General features: G+C 43.3%; 1 protein-coding gene across 6 annotated transcripts in view; it reads right to left on the reverse strand.

The window, feature by feature from the left end:
• Positions 1-5,187: 5,187 nt before the first annotated feature.
• ZNF395 (zinc finger protein 395) overlaps positions 5,188-20,499 on the reverse strand; it is a 63,791-nt gene continuing 48,479 nt past the window's right edge. For 5 of the 6 annotated variants that reach the window (XM_077152887.1, XM_077152884.1, XM_077152885.1 and 2 more), the window contains 9 exons: positions 19,651-19,915; positions 16,602-16,831; positions 14,597-14,706; positions 11,265-11,500; positions 10,626-10,726; positions 9,504-9,798; positions 7,139-7,234; positions 6,064-6,167; positions 5,188-5,769 (listed from right to left, as the gene is read on the reverse strand). In XM_077152887.1, the coding sequence (XP_077009002.1) occupies positions 5,658-5,769; positions 6,064-6,167; positions 7,139-7,234; positions 9,504-9,798; positions 10,626-10,726; positions 11,265-11,500; positions 14,597-14,706; positions 16,602-16,831; positions 19,651-19,902 (1,536 nt within the window). In that variant the 5' untranslated portion in view covers positions 19,903-19,915 and the 3' untranslated portion in view covers positions 5,188-5,657. The remainder of the gene's footprint in view (positions 5,770-6,063; positions 6,168-7,138; positions 7,235-9,503; positions 9,799-10,625; positions 10,727-11,264; positions 11,501-14,596; positions 14,707-16,601; positions 16,832-19,650; positions 19,916-20,499) is intronic. The other variant, XM_077152889.1, reaches the window with a different exon arrangement.

The raw sequence follows: 20,499 nt of genomic DNA on the forward strand, positions 1-20,499 counted from the left end.
CTGAGCATATGGTTAATAAATTGGTTTGCTGTTTTTAGTGGAATGACTGAGAAGAACAGACTCCAACACATAATCAGAACTGACTCTCCCTGAAAGGGAGAGGTGAAAGGCCTACGGCTCTGCTTTAGGTAAAGTAAAACACGTAACATCCATGAGCATAAACGTTCTGATTGGACTATTTCCAGACCCAAGCGGAGCAAGCAGGGGGAAATTAATGCACACGGCCGTGTGAAATGCATGGGTAGTACAGATGAAGGCAGCGATTCTCAAAATTTGTGTGCTTCAGAATCAGAGAGAGGGCAAATTGCTTAGCTCCAACCCCAGTAGCTGACTTAGAAATCTGCATTTCTAACAAATTCCCAGGTGAGGCAAATCCTGCTGGTTTAAGACCACACTTTGTGAACCATTAGAATGGGTCATGAGGCAAAGGGCAGAGCCAAAGGAACCTTCTGATGTCACTTTTATTCCAATTTAACAGTAAATAGGTTAAGGTCTGCGACTGTAAACATCTAGACAACAAATCTATGACACACTCCAACAGAGTAATTGAGGAGAATTAAGGAAAGGACTATTTACAAAAGTAGACAGAGATGCTGGGAATCAATCAGTAGGCCATGGTAGAGCACATTGTTGGGGAGCTGGGATGCCCCGGCAAGTGGGTTACTGGAGCCCATGAGAAATGCAGTTATTAGTAGTTCTCAACAGAGACACACAGCCACATATACACTGTGGTAGGGAGGGAGAGTCAGGGAATTCAATCGCAAACTTCTCTCTCCTCCCACCATTTGAACTCCAGCCTGGTGTCTCCTGTTGGCCAAACCCAAACGGAAGCCAGAAATTAGGGAATCCATTGAGGCAGCCATAAATGTAAATCTCCTAGGACACAGAGCTACGAATGGGGAATATCTGGTACAAAGACAAATAACCGATTTGCAGAGGAGGGTTGGGTGGAAGTGTCCACCTGTGAAACAACAGGAAGATTCTATTCTAGAATTTCTTAAGAGGGGAGGGGTGGGACACGAAAAATGGAATGAGGATAAAAAAAAGTCCTACATTCTACCCCAAGAGAAGGAAGAAAAAGCTATTCTCCCACACCTACCTTACAGGCTTGACTTACTTCTACCTGAAGTCCCTGCATCTTCTCAGAGGTGGCTCTGCTGGAAAGACCTCAGTTCCCACCCAGAAACTTCTCAGCGTCTCTCTGCTTTCCTTCCTCCTCAGCATATTGCTGCCTCTCTGCGCTTCAGCAACTCACTACTCCAGCTCATACTTCTGTACAGCAAATGCTGGCTTGAAAAAGGAAAGGAATTAGCAGAAAGTCTCCCACCCCCCATCCCCACCTTGGATCCTAAAAAGGGCAAAAATGTTCCCTTATTTTAAATGTACTTTGAATGTTTACACACATCACCACAACGGCTTCCTCAAATTTAGTTTATTCTACTCAGTCTTCTCTAAATCTATAGTTGCAGCATTACGTCTTTCTAAAATTCAGCAACTAAAATTGCATAGAGCAATCCCAGTAATGCAGGGGTGGGGTGGTATTTCCTGCTTCTAACACCCTTTCCACCTAGGTCAGCTTTTAACTAGCCATTTTGGCCATCACAGTACCTAGAATTGACATCTTTAGGGAGTGGGCCATGTTGCTTCCTAGGTTCAAAACCCACCCTAAGCAGAGTGTGACTTACTTAGGGCGTAAGTCACCCTAAGTACTCGAGGGCCTATTATCTCATACTTAGGTATTCTTGAACAGACCCAGGAATATGGCCACAAATGTGCCCCAGTTTGTCAATATAAGCAGAACAGAAGGAGTTACCACCTGGATTAGACTCCTACTGCCATGATCTCCTATTTCAAGATGCTGGCAAGTGATTTACCCTCTGTACTTCAATCTCTTCATGTGTAAAATGGGAATAATACCTCCCTCAGAGAGGTTATGTTAGGACTGATTCAGGAAGCCCATGTAATTACTTGGCCTAGTACCTGGTAAGTGTTAGGTGTTATTGTTATAAGCAAACGCACGTGTATGCTTTGCCAGTGGTGTGACTGCTACCGTCTCTTTAGCACCAAGGACGATGACAATCTTATTCTTTGCAAGGGGGAGGGGTTTAGGCACAAATGAAATCAGACAATGTACCATTTTATTCTTTATAAAATATATTTCATATTGCTGCTGTAAAAACATTACATTTCACATTTTTTTTTAAAAAAATTTTTAACAGTAAAAATAATACTTGGAAGACAGCTGGGGGGAAAAGGCGCCAATAAGACAAATTCACAGATGGGATTTATCTCCCTCTTCTCTGTTTTGCCCCTGGTAAAGTCAGAATCTGGGATGACCAGAAAGTAACAGAATCAACTTCTTCAAATTAATCAAAGTTTCCATATCCAAATTAATATTGTCCTCAAGGAGTCACCTTGGGAAGCTATAGACTTACTACAACAATGTGGCCATTGCTCAAAAACACTTTCTGAAATTACAAAATTGCTTTCAGAGCCAGTTTAAAAGTCACATAAATAAATCCAGGTCATTTTTTTTGATAGTCCTTTTACTTTGTACCTAAGACTTCACTACCCTAGCCTGCCCATAGACAAGTATTCCCCAGACTTGTCTCAGCACTGAACGACCACAGATGCAGATTTAGCATCTTTAAGGCTATTGAACAGACAGTACCACAGATTCCGAAGGTTAACTGCAAGGAATATTTTGAATAAGGATAACATTGAGGGAGTAAATATACAGTTTCCCAAGGTAACTGCTTTGAAAATCAGTCCCATTAGTTTCCAAAGTACACCCCTGGCATCTTCAATTGGATTCTGTTGCCTGGATGGGCGGGGAAGTAGGGAGATACAAAGATGAAGAAAACAGGTATAATCACTTGATCAGTTCACAAGCCACCCACCCCTGGCCCCACCCCACCACCCACCCACCCCCACTCCCCGAGAGAAACAAATGGGGCAACCCCAAGGACAGACCACATGTCAAGAACCAACACAACAGCAAGAAGACAGAGGTGCGGGGCAGAGAGAGGGGCAGAGGAGACCAACACCACCAATATAAGAGATGGAGCAAATGCGGACAGGGAAGGCTGCAAAAATCAAAAATCAAAAAAATAAAATAAAATTTAAAACCCTCCATTTCTAATTTGTTTCATCAATTCCTTTTCTTACATTTCCTTTTCGGCTCTGTGTATAAATGGCATAAAAGACTACCTCACTTAGAGAAAATCTTTACATCCAGTTTTATCTGAACAGTCCAAACTGAAGGGTCAAAATTAAAACAGCTTTTCAACAGAACAGACTCAGCAAAAGCTCTGGTTGAGGAAACTGCCTAGAAGAGAACAGATGACTCTCTAGTTCTCAGAACACTACCTGCCCTCACCAATGAGACCTGAAGATGAACAACATGGAAAGAGAGTGGAATCCAGGAAACCAATAACCTGATGTCAGCTTTTCATTTCCAGTGAGGCTGAAGAGATAGGAGAAAGAACCCTGCGTCACCTCTCACTGGCCTGGTTTCGAGTTTTACCAAAAGACAGAATTCCAAATAATTTTTTTACTAAGTTATAAAAATATACTCCATCACCATAAGGCAGCATGGTCATCAAGCCCAGGTGACTACCATCCTTTACAACACACCCCTATTCTTAGGTTTGCAGGGTTTTTTTTTTTTTTTAACACTAAATGTGCCTTGGATTAAAATGATATATTGCCCATGAGAAGACGGCCAAAGGAGCTTCAGTAGGTAGGTATTCACCAGGGACCAAGAGGACAGCCTTGATTAGAACCAAGGAGTGGACTCTGCAGCTCAGTCCCAGAAGAGGTGGCTTGGTGTGATTCCCTGAGCCCCTAACATCTGGGACACAGTTCCAGGAGTCCTACCAGGATAGCCGGCCACTGATCAAACCGACCCTGAAGAATTCCCAAATAGGTCACACTTGAAGAAAGGTGAAGTTCCAAAACCAAAACCGTCCTACTCAAAATGTCCATCTTGCACAGCCCATAGAAATGGTTATTTGGCATGGCTAAAAAACTCCTTACATCTTCGTCCTTCTCAACAACCATATAATTGCTTATTTACCTCATAAGCAATGCAGTCCAGCCTCCCCTAAATTCCTGTGGCCTCCAGAAATACCAAGGGCCTAAAATCCAGTAGCTGTTAATTCAACCCATGTTTTCCTCATGTGATTTCCTCAGCTTTAATCTCACAACCCCAAGACTATCTTTAACCTCTCTCATCCTGTCTTTAGGCAAGAAACAGTGCTCAGCGGGCATCTGGAAAGGTTCATGCATCAAACTGACCCTTCATATCTCACAATCTGGGCCAAACACAATTTGGTGAAAGAGTCTAGAACCTTCCTGTGGTTTCCATTCCAAAGTAATAGTGTCCTTCAAGGAGTCATCTTAGGAAGCTATAGGCTTAACTGATGCAACCTAGGCGCCTTCTCACCTTAGGAAGAAGATCAGCTCATTCCCAAAGGGGCAGGTTAGCCCATGGAACAATTAGGAACCTATCAGTTCCTTCTCCATCAAAGGGGCAGGTTGCCACTTACTTTTCTATCAATTCCCTGCTCTCTTCCTTCTCCAGAGCCGGCCCTACCTGCAGCCTGGGGAGGGAAATAGGAAACATCTCTGATGAAGACAGAAGACAAAGAATCTACCAAGGTCTCTCAGATGACCTAAATAAAAGAAACCTTTAAAAGAAAGAAAGAAAAGAAAAAGTATTTTAAAGGTATCATTTCCATAACTGGAGAGAGAAAACATCAAGAGGGAGTTTATTCAGGTACAGGTGAGAGCTTCACAGATGCTAAAACTCTCTAGTATTTCCTCAAGGAAATAAGAAAGAATGATCAAGGTAGTGTTTGCCACATTTCTGAAAGTGAATTATTATTAGCCTTTTGTCTCAGCTAATTTGGGACAGTCTTTAAAAATCTATTAGTCTGGGCATCTGGGCTTTGAGAAGAAGCCAAATAATATTTGTTGGGATAAAACCCAACAGCTGAGAGAACCCAGATTCAAATAGCTGTCACCAAGAAAGAGTTTTCCTTTTACTTCCATGGAAGTTGCTTGGTGAGGACAAGTGCTCCTTTCTCCCAGATTCAGATGGAGAATTGGAGACGGCACCTTGAAAAGTGCACAGACACCCACTCTTCCCACCCCCATCCATGACAGACCCTGCTCTCTGATCTGCCAGAAACTTTTTTTCCTTTTTTTTTTTTTAAGAAAAGTAAATTCATCTTGCTCACAATCCCTTCTGGAAGAGCTGAGAAAGCAAAGAATTCACCAACTCAGCAGGAAACAGAATGAGCTGTTCCTTCTTTTGATAGGTACAAAACTAATCCCCTAGAGAAATGAGACGTGGGAAAGGAACAGAAATTAATTCTTTGGTCGCTGGTTCACTATAGAATACCCTTGGTCAGTTTTGGCACTCTCCTATTTTGGGGAAAAAAATATTTTTGTTTCTTTTCTTAAAAATAAAATGTTCCCACTAGAGGGAAAAAATGTTTTAAGAGTTAAACCTTGGCCAATAGAGCCCAAATTTCAAATTTTCACTTCTATCTTTTAGGTTTCTGCTGAGAGCTTGAGACATGTGTCTGCCTTTTGTCATCTGGCTGCTGGGTCAGGGCCAGGGAGAAAGCGGATGGGCCAGTTGGACAGGTTCAATCCAGGAATCGCTGGCAGGCCTTCTTCCACCGGCAGGCTGTGCACCACTGGTCCCTGTGCTCGATGCCGTACACCTTGCGGCACTTCTTAGCTTCCCCACGAGCTTTCCTGCCAAAAGACAGTAATCAGAGTACAGAGGGTCACACACGCCGGTTAAACCTGGAGAGCGGCCAAGTGAGAGGCTGAGCAAACAAGCAGAGGTAGAAGCCAAAGAGCGTAGCAGTTTGAATTCCAGGGGGAGTTGGAGGTCAGAGGCACAGAGTTCAGCCCTCCCCACCCAGCACTTTTCCATCTGGACTCTCCTCTGGGAACTAACTATGGCTTGGTAGACTCGGTCCACATTTCCAATGGAGACAGCAGGGACAGACACAAGAAGAGAAGGCATGGTTGCAGATATCTCACCTGGTGCTGCTCTGGGCCCGGGGTGGAGATGTGACAATCAGGTGCGATTTCATCGCAGGTGGTGGCTGCTGGGGCTCACTGAAGCTTAGCGACCGGCTCCGCACCTGGGCACAGGCAGAGAGGCCACAAGTTCAGGCCATGACCAAGAGGGCAATCATGAAAGATGAAAAAATCTACAGGATAGGATAGGCAGCAACCCCTTTGGAGGCCCTCTGTGTGCTGGACCCCCTGTCAAGCACTGATGCAGGAGGCCATGATGCCTTCTCAGGGAGAATGTTCCAGGTGGAGGTGGGCTCTCTGCAACAGGGGCCAGGTAAGGGGGTAGGGTGATGAATGCAAGCCAGCCTGATGGAGAAGGGGCCAAGGTCATGTCACGGGCTCCTCCCCACAGGGCATGTCGACAGAATCACCATACATGAGAAAAAGGGGAGGGAAGCCACTGCCTTGATGGTACCATCTGGCACATAGGTTGTTTTACCAAGTCATACATTCCTGTGGGAGATATTTAAGACTAGAGCCCATCAGACATGTTTCAAAATGACTTGCAGTTTACTTTAATTCAAGGAGAAGAGACCTGAGGCTCTAACTAAAACACTGGCCACCGGGATTTCTGATCCATTCCACCCACCCGTCACAAGCTCCCAACTTCTCTTTCTTTGCTACCTCCTCTCCCTCTCCTCTTTGACTACCCAACATTCTCTCCCTTCTCCTCCTGACATTAAAACCCAAACTAAATTAAAAAAAAAAACATAACAAGCACCCACAAACACTCGGAGATAAATAGGGCACTGACCTCAGCCTAGCCTGGTTGTTGACAATAAACCTGCTTGATCTTTACTCCTCTGTAAATACCCTCCCCTTCCACCTTCTAACAGAGGCTGTGACCGGCTCAGGGTAGGGGATGGGTGGGGGGATGCACTGAGATCTTTGGCATGTTTAGGGGCTGGAGGTAACGTGGCATCACCAAACATGAGGTGGAGGGACTGCCTCCAGCGCTAGGTCTGTGTGAAACAGCCCTCGGTTTAGCCCAGAGCCCCCCGGAAGTGCTGACTGGCACAGAGCCCAGGACACTCACCGGAGAGAGGGTGGAAGCCGTGGAGGGGGTGGCAGCCCAGCTAATACTGGTGTAGATGTGTGGAGAGACCGGGATCTGAAAGGACGGCAGAGCCTGCTGGAGACAAGAGAGTGTCAGCCAAGGTTCCAACTCAGGAAGTTTTCAAAATCTACCAATTATCCCTGTAACTGCACCTTCTGGCGGCAGAAGGTGCATCTCTGGGAAAGTGGAAAACGCTGGGATACATCAGCTTTATCTTCCCAAGAGAAATACCAGAGTACCCAAATCTTTGAAGTGGTCTCCTTATTCCAAGCCTCCAAATCTTTTTTGGAGCTCTTTTCAGGAACTGCTCAGTTTTCACACCAGGCTCTTGACTTTTAATCGTCGCAGTAGATTAAAATATCCCCTTGATCACCTACCAAGAACGTGCTACAGGCAGTTCTCACAAGAAATCTAAAAGCCTTTTAAGCATGGGTGGTACTGGTGGAATCGGTGTACAGCCTCTAGGGGCAGCTACTTGAAAGCAGGCTGGCATGAAGCACAGGTTTGGGTCTGTTTGTGAAAACCTCAGTCACACCCTCAGTCTCACCCAGTGTCAGCCGCAGCTGCCTGTAGGGACGCCTGAAGATAGGCACACCTGAACAGCGGTCATGCGTTCTAATTAAGAGCGCTGGCTCATTTTGCAAAAGTTTTCTTATTGAAAAGCTCTGCTTTTTCATTACTAACTTGCAAATCAGCCCAGAGTCTAATAAACCAAACTGCAGGCAGAAAACAATTTTAAGGAAAACTGGCACACAACAGTTGGGCATTCAGTGCTACCTATATGCACCGTGAAAACCACCTTCAATATACCCCTCTGCAACAACTTTCCCAACCACACAGGCCTTATATATTGCTCCTTCCTGTACCCACAACACTTTGCTCATCCCTCTAAAAGGCATGCTTGCTATTTTTTCTTTTTCCAATAAAAATGAAAGACCAAAATTAGTATTTTGTCAATACATTTTTATATACTGATATTAACTTAATAAAGTACCAAAAGTAACCATGTCAACTAGGATTAAAAACATAATAGAGATGATTTATTTTGGTACTCCATTTAAATATACAGTTCACAAATACACAAGAAAAAAGAAACCAAAAAAATCTTTACCTAAAGACTCTCTTTAAGGGAAATTAAACTACGTATACTGATATCAAACAAGAAATATTTTGCTTGTTCATTTCTTGTGTTGTGTGAATTCATCATTTAAATAATAAATTAGTATAAAGGGGAGAAAAGCATTTGTTTAATTGTACTAGAGTCATCTTTATATTACATACACCTGTTTTCTTTACTCCCTGGATTTTCTTGGTAAGTTTAAGACCTCCTTCCTTCAACTGAGAATTCAGTTCGTAAGGTCAAAATAGAAGGCTCAAACCAGAAGGCAGAGAAAATTATTAACTGAGGCTCTCTTCAAAATTAATAAGTGATGTATTATCTATCTTTGCTCCAATCTGCAAGCATAGTCAATAATGGGTCTACATTTCTAATCCTCTCTAAAATACAAACAGACTAAGGTTAGACATTTTATAATATATGAATACAATAGAAACACGATGTAAACTTTTTTTTCATTAACTTGTGGCATTTGGTACAATTAATCTAAGTAAGCATCCTACTTAATGAGATAACCATAAAGAATCATAGCACTGCTTCCTTGATAATAACTGATTTTCAATAAACATTTATTGAACAAAATATCACCAGTCCTTGCTGAAATTTTTTTACTGTGCTACCAGGGCAAAAAGAAAGATAAAATTCTTGGCCTGAGGGAAATGTCAGCCTGGTTAAAAAAAAAAAAAGGAGAGAAAAATAATGAATGTAAACCAATAGTTTCAAAATGATGTAATAAATGCAAGTGCAAGCTATAAACAGGAAAATGTAACAAACATATGAGATTTATCATAGTTATTTATTCATTTTTCTCTCTCCAGCCAAACCATGTACTTGACAAGGACAGGGGATTTGTCTTATTCTACCTCAAAAGCTTAACCCAATGCTTGAGGTGTTCAAAACGTGGTGGTATGGTGGATTGTTTCTTTACGTAAAACAATTCTAGGAACTGAACCCCAGTGACACTACTCTATCCCAGCCCAAACCCATCTACCTGGTTACTTAGGGATTCAGCTAGCGTTCTAGTAACCACTCATGTATGACAACTACCCACTGAGTTTGAAATTATTTTCCTTTTCCTTCTTTGTAGAAGAAATTAGCAATTTGGCAGGAGGATTCAACCTTCAGTAAGGGTGGCCAAGGACTCTGATCAGGCTGGTCTGTGACAAGTCAGGCACAGGTGACAAGCTCATGCCACCAGGCTGAGCTCCCAGGATGCTGAGCCCATACCTGGTACGCATGGTCAGCCTGGATGTGCCAGAAGGAACCAGGAGCTGACTTGCTGAGAGCACCAGAAGGCAGGTAAGACTCCAGGCCGGGGTGTTCCGGGCCTGAGGACTGGGCTTTGGGAGGAGGTGGTGGAAGAATGGCTAGAGGTGGGCTGGTCACGCTGGGGGTGAGAGCTGGTTCAGCTGTGGGAATCCCAGGGGCAGGGGTACCAGCAGCAGCAGATTCTTCCTTCATCTGCACCTCTGTGTAGTAGAAATCCTCCTCCCGCTTGAACTGATCCGAGTCCACAGTATCCCTGTGGGGGGGGGGATATGCAGTGATCATTAGGTACAAGTCACCTCCATTCAAAAACAGGGGAAACCGAGGTGCACGAGAGAAGTAATAGCTCTGGGCCACCCAGCACATCAGGAAAGGAGCCAAGTGAACACCTGAGAGTCCTTCTCCTGTTGCAGTGTCACCAAGGGATTATGCGCTTGCACATTAATAGGAAGTGTTTTTCCTAGCACCTAAGGCTTCTCCTCTTACAGAACTTGTGCAAACTTCTCCTCCTGCAGGAGCCATCAACTCTGAGCCCTCCACGAGTCCTCTCTGGATTCCACTTACTTGCCATCAAGCTCTTTCCTTCAAGACTATGAGTCAGTTTCTTCTGTCCTGGGCAGCGAAATAGGTCAGCTCCAGCTCCCTGCTCCAGAGGGTCAGTGCTAACGGAGTTCTGATTCCCCGGGGAGAAGCAGGCGCAGAACTTGGCCCTGACACTTCTTAGCAACAGGCTGTAGCCATGAACGAATTAAATTATCCTATTTCTACCCAGAATTAAAACCAGAAACCCTGCTTTCTATAGTGAGGTAATAACACAAAGCTCCCTTCCCATCAAAAGCAAACCCCATAGTCACTGACCACATAGGAAGGCCCTTCCTTCCCAGCTAAGTTATCTTTTTAACAGATTATTTTGCTGCACAGAGGGGGTATGGACACCCCCTGAAAGAGGAAGGCAAAAAGGTAGTTTTCTCAGCAGGTCATTTTATTGAAAGCATTCTGGGCTATGGGTCATGGGGAATGAGCAGAGTAAAGGAACACCTGAATGGCAGCCTGGGCAAAGAGGACCTGGGGCTCTATACCTACCCCAGGTGGAGGGCTTTGACGTGTCGTTTGATGCCCACAATTGAGCGCAGAACTTTGCCACAGCTTGGCCACAGGCACTTATACATCACCTTCACTGAGTTCTAGGGGAAAGAGTAAACCGAATTAAGTGGGGTGTGTTCTTCTCTCTCATCCCACTCTCATCCTTATCCAGTGGGGTCTTGACTGGCTGTACCCTCTGCCTTCTAAAAGGAGCCAACAAAAGACTCTCAGGGACGGGTTCTCTGGGACCAGAGAAAGTGACAACCACATTCACAGAGAAAGTGATAGCCTGGACCTGAGAGTTGGCCTTCATAGCAAATGGCAGTACTTAGTCCTTCAGCAGAGGCTTCATGTACAAAGGCCTTTGTGTGTGGGAAAGAAGGCAAGGGTTGGGACAGAGGTTAAAAGCAAAAAGGAACAGCAGGAAAAAAAAAAGAGGAACTAGCTTAAAGAGAAGGAGTAGGTTTGGGGAATATCATAAGGTAACAGAAGGAGCACAATAAAAAAAAAAAAAAAAAGGCACGGAACTTGGAAATATCTAGGCTCTGGAGGACCCCCTCCTCTGCTGGCTGTCCCTGCCCGTAACTGCTGCATGGACGCCAACCCCACCGGCCTGAGCTCACACTCACACACCATTACCTTTCTTTTGCGTGGAGCTGGTTCATCCAATAGAAAAGGGTCGGAATCGGTTTCAAATCCATGATCTGTTTGGGGCGAACCAAAGGCATCCCCCAAATACTTGGGGCTGGCCTGCGGATGGGGAGGTGAGGGAGTAGAAATGCCACTGCTCCCACTCCAGTGCCCGCTGGTGGTACTGCTGCCGCTGTCAGATACATCACCGCTCTCCTTCCACAGGTCGCAGGTTGTGCGGGAAGCTGGCCAGAGAGGAGACAAAAGGACACGCATGGGCCGGGGTCTGGGCAGGGCTTCTGACATGGCCCTGCCTAAACCAGGTTCTACATCAATCCCCAGGTTGGGAGAACATGGAATTCTAGCCTGGGAGTCTGGGTTTCTGAATCCATCTCCTGGCTCTGGCTCCCAGATGGATTTGCCACTCCAGGGAAAATTTAAAAACTCCTCTTTCAGAGCTTCAGTAAAAATGGGAAGTGGGGAGAGGCAATGCCTCCCTGCCTCTATGCCTCCAAGTGTGGGTGAGAAAAGCCCAGACAAGAGTGTTGCATACGACTTGGAAGGCTTTCCCTGCTGCTGAATAGGCTGGAGAGGCCAAGAAGCTTCTTGACCAGTCTTCCCTGAAAAATTCCCTTCGATAATTTAAACCCTGGCAAGTACACCAAAATCCCTAGTGAAAAGAATCCATTCAGCTCTTATATTAGGAGGGTATAACTTTTACCAGAGCTCGCTGCAGCCCAGGTTGCTCCTCTTTTTTATATAGAAGAAATGTGTTTTGAGAAGGGAAGATGACCTCTAAGAGCAATTCAGACTAATTACAAGATGATGTGAGGCTCTTAACGCCCGGTATGGCCCTGAATCAGCTGCTCCCAGCAGTGCATCTGAATAAAAAAGGCTACAGTGAGGTGGGTTATAGTCCCAGTTTTTAAACTGCCTGTCTTCAGGCTGCTTTAGACCCAACCCAGATTCTTCCTTTCTTTCCTAGACCATATATCTGGATTCATTTATAGTTTAGGAGAATCTGAGATTCTGATACAGAGAAATTGCAAGGGGGGGGGGAGGGCGGGGCTGGGAAGCACACAGCTATTATGCCTTATGTACCCAAAGGCCCCAACTCCCAAAGGGGGCATTCCACAGAGCCCCTTACCCTGGATTTCAAGACAAACCACTATATTTACTGTGACAAGAATGAAATTCTACTGCTTTTCTCTCATCCCTGCTCAAGATTCCAAAGCGTTTCTATGCTAATCTAGACATATGGAAAGACTCCCAATCCAGAGGCTCCTTAAATCTCTCATCCTAGAAGATACCCACCCAAACACAATAGGATGGCACGGATGAAGAACTCTTTCCTCCTTAAATATCACTGCTAATTCTCAAAGCTATGACCTTCTCTTTCTGGAAAGCAAGAGGTTACTCTACGTACACATGGGTGCACGCAACAGGCCAAAGGGCAAGGGTCCACTCACCTCCACTCAGGAAACCTGCCAGGGAGAGAAGTGCAAGGGAGCAGAAAAGTATATCTAGTGTGATCAGGATTTGGGGGACAAAGAACAGGTCAAACAGCAGGCAAATCGTAAAAATACAGCAGCCTTTCCCCATATGAACCATTTCAAATGGCAACTCTAAAACTGGCAATTTAGCATACACAGGAAGGAAAATATAAAACAAAGCAAAAAGTCAATATCATAAATTTATCCATGAGATATAAGCTGACCATGTTATTCTTAGATCACACATTTTTCTAGTGCCAGGATAACAGATCAATATTCTATACCATATAGTATTTTGTGTTGAAAACAAAGTACTCCTCTGTAAAAAAAAAAACTCCACTGAGTTTACAGTGAACTTTTAAGAAATATTTGTAACTGCCTCTGCTCTCATCTCTAGACAGACAGACACACACACACACACACACACACACACAGCCAGAATCCTAATACAGAGATTTATGTGCAAATAGTGTCCAGAGCAAGGTTTTTGTTTTTATATAAAAATATAAATGGCTGCCAAGAAAGCCTTATTTTTCCACTTCAGCTATAAAATGAGAAATACATTTTAGTGGAAAAAAAATCTTTAATAGACAAAAGGGACTGAAAATATCAGGCTCAGGGCATATTTTCGGTTAGATAGGTTGGTGTTGACATATGAGTGTGTATGAGAACGTATATGCATTATAGATACACATGTACACACAAGTGCTCTTACTGGGAATTGGAATCAATTATTTTCTTTCCTTTTATGACACTTTCCTGGATCTTACCCCTCTCCAGAACTCTAATGTTGGCCAACCTCTCCAGAACTCCTAAGCTTATAGAATGTCCTGAGAGCTTCAAATTGACTCCTTTCCTCCCCATTTTGCTTGCGTAGCTCCAAAGTGCTAATAGAGCAGGTGTGCAACACTATGCTTCACAGCTAACACCATCATAGTACAATGACTTACTCTAGAAGTCTAATCTGTGACTACAGGTCAAGGTTTAATTGAAATATGTTTGTTTTTTCAGTCACTCCTTTAAATTTCCTTTCTATATAGGGAAAGTACTTAGGAGGGATACTTGCAAAGGCTACTCTGTCCTCCTGGTATGTGCTTAGAGTTAAGCCTGTATTTTCCTACAAGCACTTAAATAACTTGCAAATTCAGTCAGATCTCACCAACGAAAAAGTTATTCCCTGGGAGTAAGTTAGGCAAGCCCTACTACGAAGTTCCAAAAAACTTCAAGTCTTGTCAAATTATTAATATCCAGCAAACCATCCCTCAAGAATAATGATAATATTTTGGGGTCAAACTAGAAGAATTTTGTTGTAATTTATAAATTTGCTTTGAAGTAATCCTATTGGTTTATATTAAGCAATAAGATTCATTTTAGACTTCAGCTAATTGGTTTCAGGTCCTTGGCCTATAGGCCCAAACTAACTTATACAAGACTGAATTAGGCACTTGGAAGGGGGCATGAATTTTCTGAGGCCACTAGGGGACCATTTAGTATATATCTTCTTTGCGAACTAGATACTCCTCTATTGGCCGTATTCAGATGCCCCACCAAAGTGCCTCACTCAACTTACTCCCATAGAAGAACTTACTCAAGTGAGGCTCAGTCCCGTGCTCAATCATCTTCACAATGCACCAGGAAACTTCTCCCCAGATGAGGAAACTGAAGAAAAAGAATGGAAGCATCTAACTACACGTCAGCCAGCAAGTCTGAGGTGGAAGTGAGAAGAGACTCCAGATAGCCTATTGCCAGGCTGATGAATTTTCACAATTAGCTGCTAAAAGCAGAGGGAAGTCAGGCAGTCCTGGGCATCTGTCACATCCAGAACCCACTCAGGCCCCACGTCCTCACCAGAGAAGTTGGCCTCGGTACCAGGAGGACTCTGCACGAGGGGGCTGCAGGACAAGGATGTCAGAACCATGGCCGCCATCATCTCATCCATCTCCACTGCATCCGACTTCCTGGAATCAAATAAATGAGTGTGAAATGTTACTTACTTCCTGAGACAGCGGATCTGTGACCCCCGTAGAATGAGGCACTGTTTCTGGTTATTTTCCCATCATAATCTTCCACTCTGGACTGTCCCTTCCAAACCCCCATCCCAATTAGCCAGTGTCTGCTTAAGTGATATGAGTTAAGGATAAGCATGGAGGGCTTCCCCCAATTCTTCATGAAAAAGACTCATTCTGAATTATGTTTATTGCATAAGTCAGCCCCAGAAGAAGCAAGTCAGTTCCATCCCACTGCTGAAAACCTGAGGCAGCGCCATTCTCCCCTGACTTCTCTTCCTAACTCTGCAGCTTAAAGTAGAGAATTTTATTTGGGGGAAAGAAAGAAGAGTCAAAGCAATGAAATAAAGCACTGGAATTCAAAAGCATTAAATTACCTTCCTTTTCCATCTTATATTTACATTCAAGAGGGAGCAATTACACTAACCAATTCTTTCCTTCTACTCCAAAAAAAATGATAAAGCATTCTGACACTTCTGCACTTTCAACAGCACCGATTACATTCGGCATTGGGCAAGTAAACTAAAAAATAAATCTCTCAATGCAAATTTCAGTGCTTTATATAGCAGAGTTCTATAAAACTTTATATGTAATTTCTTAGAATTCACATGAAGTTACACCATTTGGCAGTAAAACTACAGCTGTCTATAAATTAATGCTAAAGTATTTCGAAAAGTTAGTCTGAAGTAAATTTCTAGGTGGCTCATCTATTTCAAAGGACTGCATTAATTAATTCCTTATAATATAGGCCCACTAAAATATGCAATTGAGTTTGAAGCAGCTAAACCAAAACTATGAATAAACGCATTAGTGCATCCCCTTTTTTGTAAGATCTTTGTATTTTCATCTCCATAGAAAAGAAAAACAAATTCTTTGCCAGCATTCCATTGCTGGCACAATCACAAATATTGTTGCTCTAGTCTGGTTTCAAAACACTGGGTCTGCTGTCAATGACAGTATCAGGAACCACAGACAAATACAGATTAGGGACCACGACCATGTCAGAGAGAGAAGAGGCACAGGGCTTAACTGTTACACATCCTGGATAAAAACAATCTGGACTGACAGATTTTCTTTTTTAATTTTAAAAATTCAATGTACACGGAGCATATGGGGAAAAGTCACATCACAAAATTCTAAGGCAAAATATACATCCTTCACTCACCATGCACAGTTCTGAATATCTAAGCCAGGGGTTCAGCAAATTATGGGCTGCAGGCCTAATCTGGCCCACTGCTTGTTTTTATATTGCCCGCAAGCTAACAATGTTCTGTACATTTTTAAATGGTCTTAAAAACCAAAAGAATAATATTTCTTGACACACAACACATGAAAATTATATCAAATTCAAATCTGAGTATCTAAAAATAAAATTTTATTGCCCCAACTGTTTACTTGTCTGTGGCTATTTCTGCACTCCCAAGGCAGAGTTGAGTAGTTGCAACAGAAACTATACAGCCACAAAGCCTAAAATATTTACTATGTGGTCCTTTACAGTAAAAAGTTTGCTGACCTTGATATAAACCATTCCTTTTTGTTTATATCAAATAAACTGATATATGGTGAAAAACTGAGATCTGATTGTAATTAAAGCATGCAGGGGGTAAAAGAATAGTCTTTGGCCAAACCAAAGATTCATCACCCATAAGAGTTACAGGGAAGAAAACCATAAAAGAGTTACAGGGGGATAAAAACTATTCTGGGTTTTTTAAAAAGATCTCCTTTCTCTGCATCCTGTCTGCCAATATCTTGATAATGAAACACTTAGGAATCTCACATTCCTTCCCCATCACAAGACAGCCCACAACCCACACACCTTTCAGAGCCTAGGTTCTTCTCACACAAACCTCTTTGGGACGTCAATGTTCCTAGAGACAGGCCTGTAGGCCGCCTGGCCATCCTGCTCCGCTGATGGTGCCTGGGAAAGGGAGCCCTGCAGGTCGGCGAGCCACACCTCCTCTGCCCTGCAGCAGATTTGTAACTTCTGGTCCAACAGCCAGACTGTCATCTTATCCTCTGCCCGGCTGTGCTGCTCCACCAGTCCTGGGCACTCCTGACCCCCATACCACACGTAAACCTGGGAGGAAGGAAAACAGCAACTGGAGGTCAGCACTTGGTAGTTCTTACCCCATCGGCCCCAAGTTCCAGGATTGAGGATCTGCCTGCCACTAAAACTGCTTTCTCTCACTCACTCTTCAGTTTAGCCAGGTACACCCAGGGACCTGCTTCCCATATGTGTATCCAGACCAATCAAACTAGATTAATTCTTCCCTTATGAGCTCTCTAGACTGGAAACCATGAGCATGTCCGTTTCAAGGGACTTTATTTTTAACATTTTTTTAATGATGAGATATATATACAAAAAAGCAATAAATTTCAAAGTACATTTTAACAAGGAGTTATAGAACAGATTTCAAAGTTTGGTATGGGTGACAGTTTCACAATTTACAGGTTTTCCTTCTAGCCACCCCAAGACTAAAAAGAAGTACCAATGTAATGACTCATTTGTTAAATCCTCTGTTATAACTATTCTTTCTCCTTTGATCCTTTCTCAATCTTTGGAATTATTTGAGCTATGCCCATTCTAACTTTTTCATGTTGAAAAGGGGTGTCAACAATATGGGTGGGGGGATGGAGTGGTTAATGTTCTTGGAGAGACTGGGACCTCTAGGTTTTAGGACTTATCTGGCCTAGAAACCATCTGAAGGTTTTAGGTTTCTAAACAGTAAAATTAGTGCATGAAACTTTTGTAGAATCTGAGATAGCGCCCTGGGTGTTCTTTAGGGTTAACAGGAATGATGTTGATTGGGATTTGGCAAATCATGGCAGTTAGCAATATCTAGCTGAAGCTTGCATAAGAGCAGCCTCCAGAATAGCCTTTTTCATTCTATTTGAATTCTCTTAGCCACTGATACTTAATTTCGTTACATTTCTCTTCCCCCTTTTGGTCCAGAAGGCATAGTCGATCCCATGGTGACAGAGCTAGGCTCATCCCTGACAGTCATGTTCCTTGCTGTCAGGGAGACTTTTACCCCTGAATGTCATGTCCCGCATGGTGGGGAGAGAAATAGTTTTCCTTTCAGAGCTGAGCTTAGAGAGAGACGGACCACCTTTAAGTTACAAATATTTTCCTGGGAGCAACTCTTAGGCATAATTATAGATAGTCTTAGCTTCTCTGCTACAAATACAAGCTCAGTTAAGTGCAAGCCTCAAAATCAGGGGCTTGGCCTATTAACTTGGGAGTCCCTACTGTTCAAGAAAGTAAAGGGTTTCTCAGATGGGAAAGTTTAATAGTTCCATGTTTTTTCTCCAGTTCCTCAAGGGACTCTACCAATACTTTTTAATTATTAGCCCACCACAGTCTGGGATGTATCCAGGTATTACATTAAGCTATCCAGAATTACCAGGCCTCATTCCCATTCTGGGCTCCATGTATTCAGCTTGTTTAAATCCACACAGGTTGATTCAGATTGTATATTACAGAAGATTTAGGTTCTAGACACAATAAACCTCTCTGCCTTTGGTCTCACACAGTAGATGAAGCTCTAGAATCCATACACCACAGTCCTTTGCCCTGTATTCTGATTTACCTTAGTCCCAACCTAACCGGCTTCATTTTTATCTTGAATTGAAGCCTGACCTCTTTTTCGGTTACTTTAACAGTTGTTGTATGTAGCAATGCTGACTTTCAGAGCTGCAAAGCTCCACTTTGAGCCTTAGATGTCATAGAGGTACCCAAAATTCCAGGGAAATTTTACACATCTGGCACAGCATCTCAGAATCTAGAATACAGTTATCACTCTGTACTAAGCATGACTGCTATAAGAGCTTACAATCTAGGCTCCTATTTTATTGTGAGTATTTTCTGAAAGAGACCATACCATATTTGTTCTTTTGATTCTAGCTTATTTTGCCCAACACAATGTCCTCAAGGTTCATTCAACCTTGCTGCATGCCTCATGACTTTGTTCCTTTTTGTAGCCATACAATATTCCATCATATGCATACATCACATTCTGCTTCTCGTCATTGTACCCTTTGGCCCCCTCCATCTATTGGGCATCATGGATAATGTCAAGGGACTTTAATCGAATTTGGAATCTATCCATTCCTTCTGATTTCTTGCTCTGCCTCACCTCTGAAATCTACTGGTTCCCAACTACTGCCTTGAATTGCTCATACCCTGCATTTTCCCTTCAGAGAATTCTGAGTCTACCTTGGTTCAAGGTAGGGAGGAAGGCTGACCTCTCTCAAAGTGCAACCTGAAAATTGGCAGGTCATTTCACCTCATGGGAAGAGAGGCCTGTAGGACACAAGCCTCAGGGAGGGGAAACGGAAAGGACAGTCTCTATGTAGGAGCCCATGAGAAGGCAATGAAAGAGAGCCACATACACCTCCATCTCATGATAATATCAGCACAGATGTCGACATCATCCCTGAGATGTCCTCGAGGAGAAGGAACACTGGAAAAGGAAATCCAAACTGAATTCCAAGTCTAGCACGACTTGAAAATGTTAAAAGGTAATTTAAAAATACAATCTTATCTGTCTCTCACAAACCTAATATTCCTTCCCTGGTTTCATAAAGTTGTAAACTGAAGCAGATATAGAGAAACTAACCAATGGCCATGCTTCAAACTGAGATTTTGAATATGTTAAAGTTCCAGAACTTCAGATATCAGGTCTTGCCAGTTTTCCTCCATGTAATACTGTCATGAAGAAAGTCTCGAAGAGCCCTGGGTCTGCTAATGATGTCATGTTCTCTTGGGAAACTTGCCTACTCAAGGGCTGTCATTACTGGAAGGAGAAGGTCTGTGCTCAAAATGGTGCCCAAAGAGCTTCCTGCCTGCCTCTCTTTAGGGAGATGGGTGCCTGTCCATGGTGGCTGTCAACCTACCTTCTGCCCAGGCTGAAAAGCCATCTGCTGGAGGCCTGAGGTGCCGAGAGCCTTGAGGACTTCCTTGGGCTGTTCCTGGCAGGAACTGTCCTTATAGGCGAGGAAGGGCTGCGGAACAGTGCCCTCCAGCAGCTCCATTTGAGGTTCCAAGGGCTGGGTGGCCCCTGACGGCCCATCTGAAGCACTGGGTCCCAACACACGGGCTCCCAAGAGGGACCGCTTACCAAGGCGCCGGGACAGCACACTGGCCATGATGCTGCCTTTCCTGGGAAGGCAAAGGGGACAGAGAGTCCTTTATCCATTTTCTGGAGGAATCAAAAAGCAGCGACTTCCTTCAGCACTTACTATGGAGCCCTATATAGCAGAAGCCAAAAGGTGTCCGTTAAATTGAATGAAACTCTTTTCAAGTAAGTTTTGTCACTTACAAATCTTTACAAAGGTAACACCTATTCTGAATAGGACATTTAGAAAATATTGATAAGGAAAAAAAAATCACTCATAAACCTGCTTCCCAGAGATAGTCACAGCTAATACTTAGCTATGTATAGCATTCTGCTTTTATATACATCTATTTACATACTTTCATTTTTTTAAAGAATTGATCATCGGTGAACTGAATTTTCACTTAATATATTGTGTGAGATTTACTGTATCATTATAGTAAAATGATATAGTATATATTGTCTATTAAAACTCTTTTAAAAGCCATATAGTATTTTCTGCACTGGCTGCATCAACTGCTGGTTTTACAAATCCCTTATTATAGTACCTTAAGGTTGTACCCCAATGTTCTGCTGGGTTAAAATGCTCTGCCTGCAACGGACATCCTCTGAGCTAAACCTCAGCACA

The sequence above is a fragment of the Tamandua tetradactyla genome, chromosome 3 (genome assembly GCF_023851605.1).
Source record: "Tamandua tetradactyla isolate mTamTet1 chromosome 3, mTamTet1.pri, whole genome shotgun sequence".
Lineage (NCBI taxonomy): Eukaryota > Metazoa > Chordata > Mammalia > Pilosa > Myrmecophagidae > Tamandua > Tamandua tetradactyla.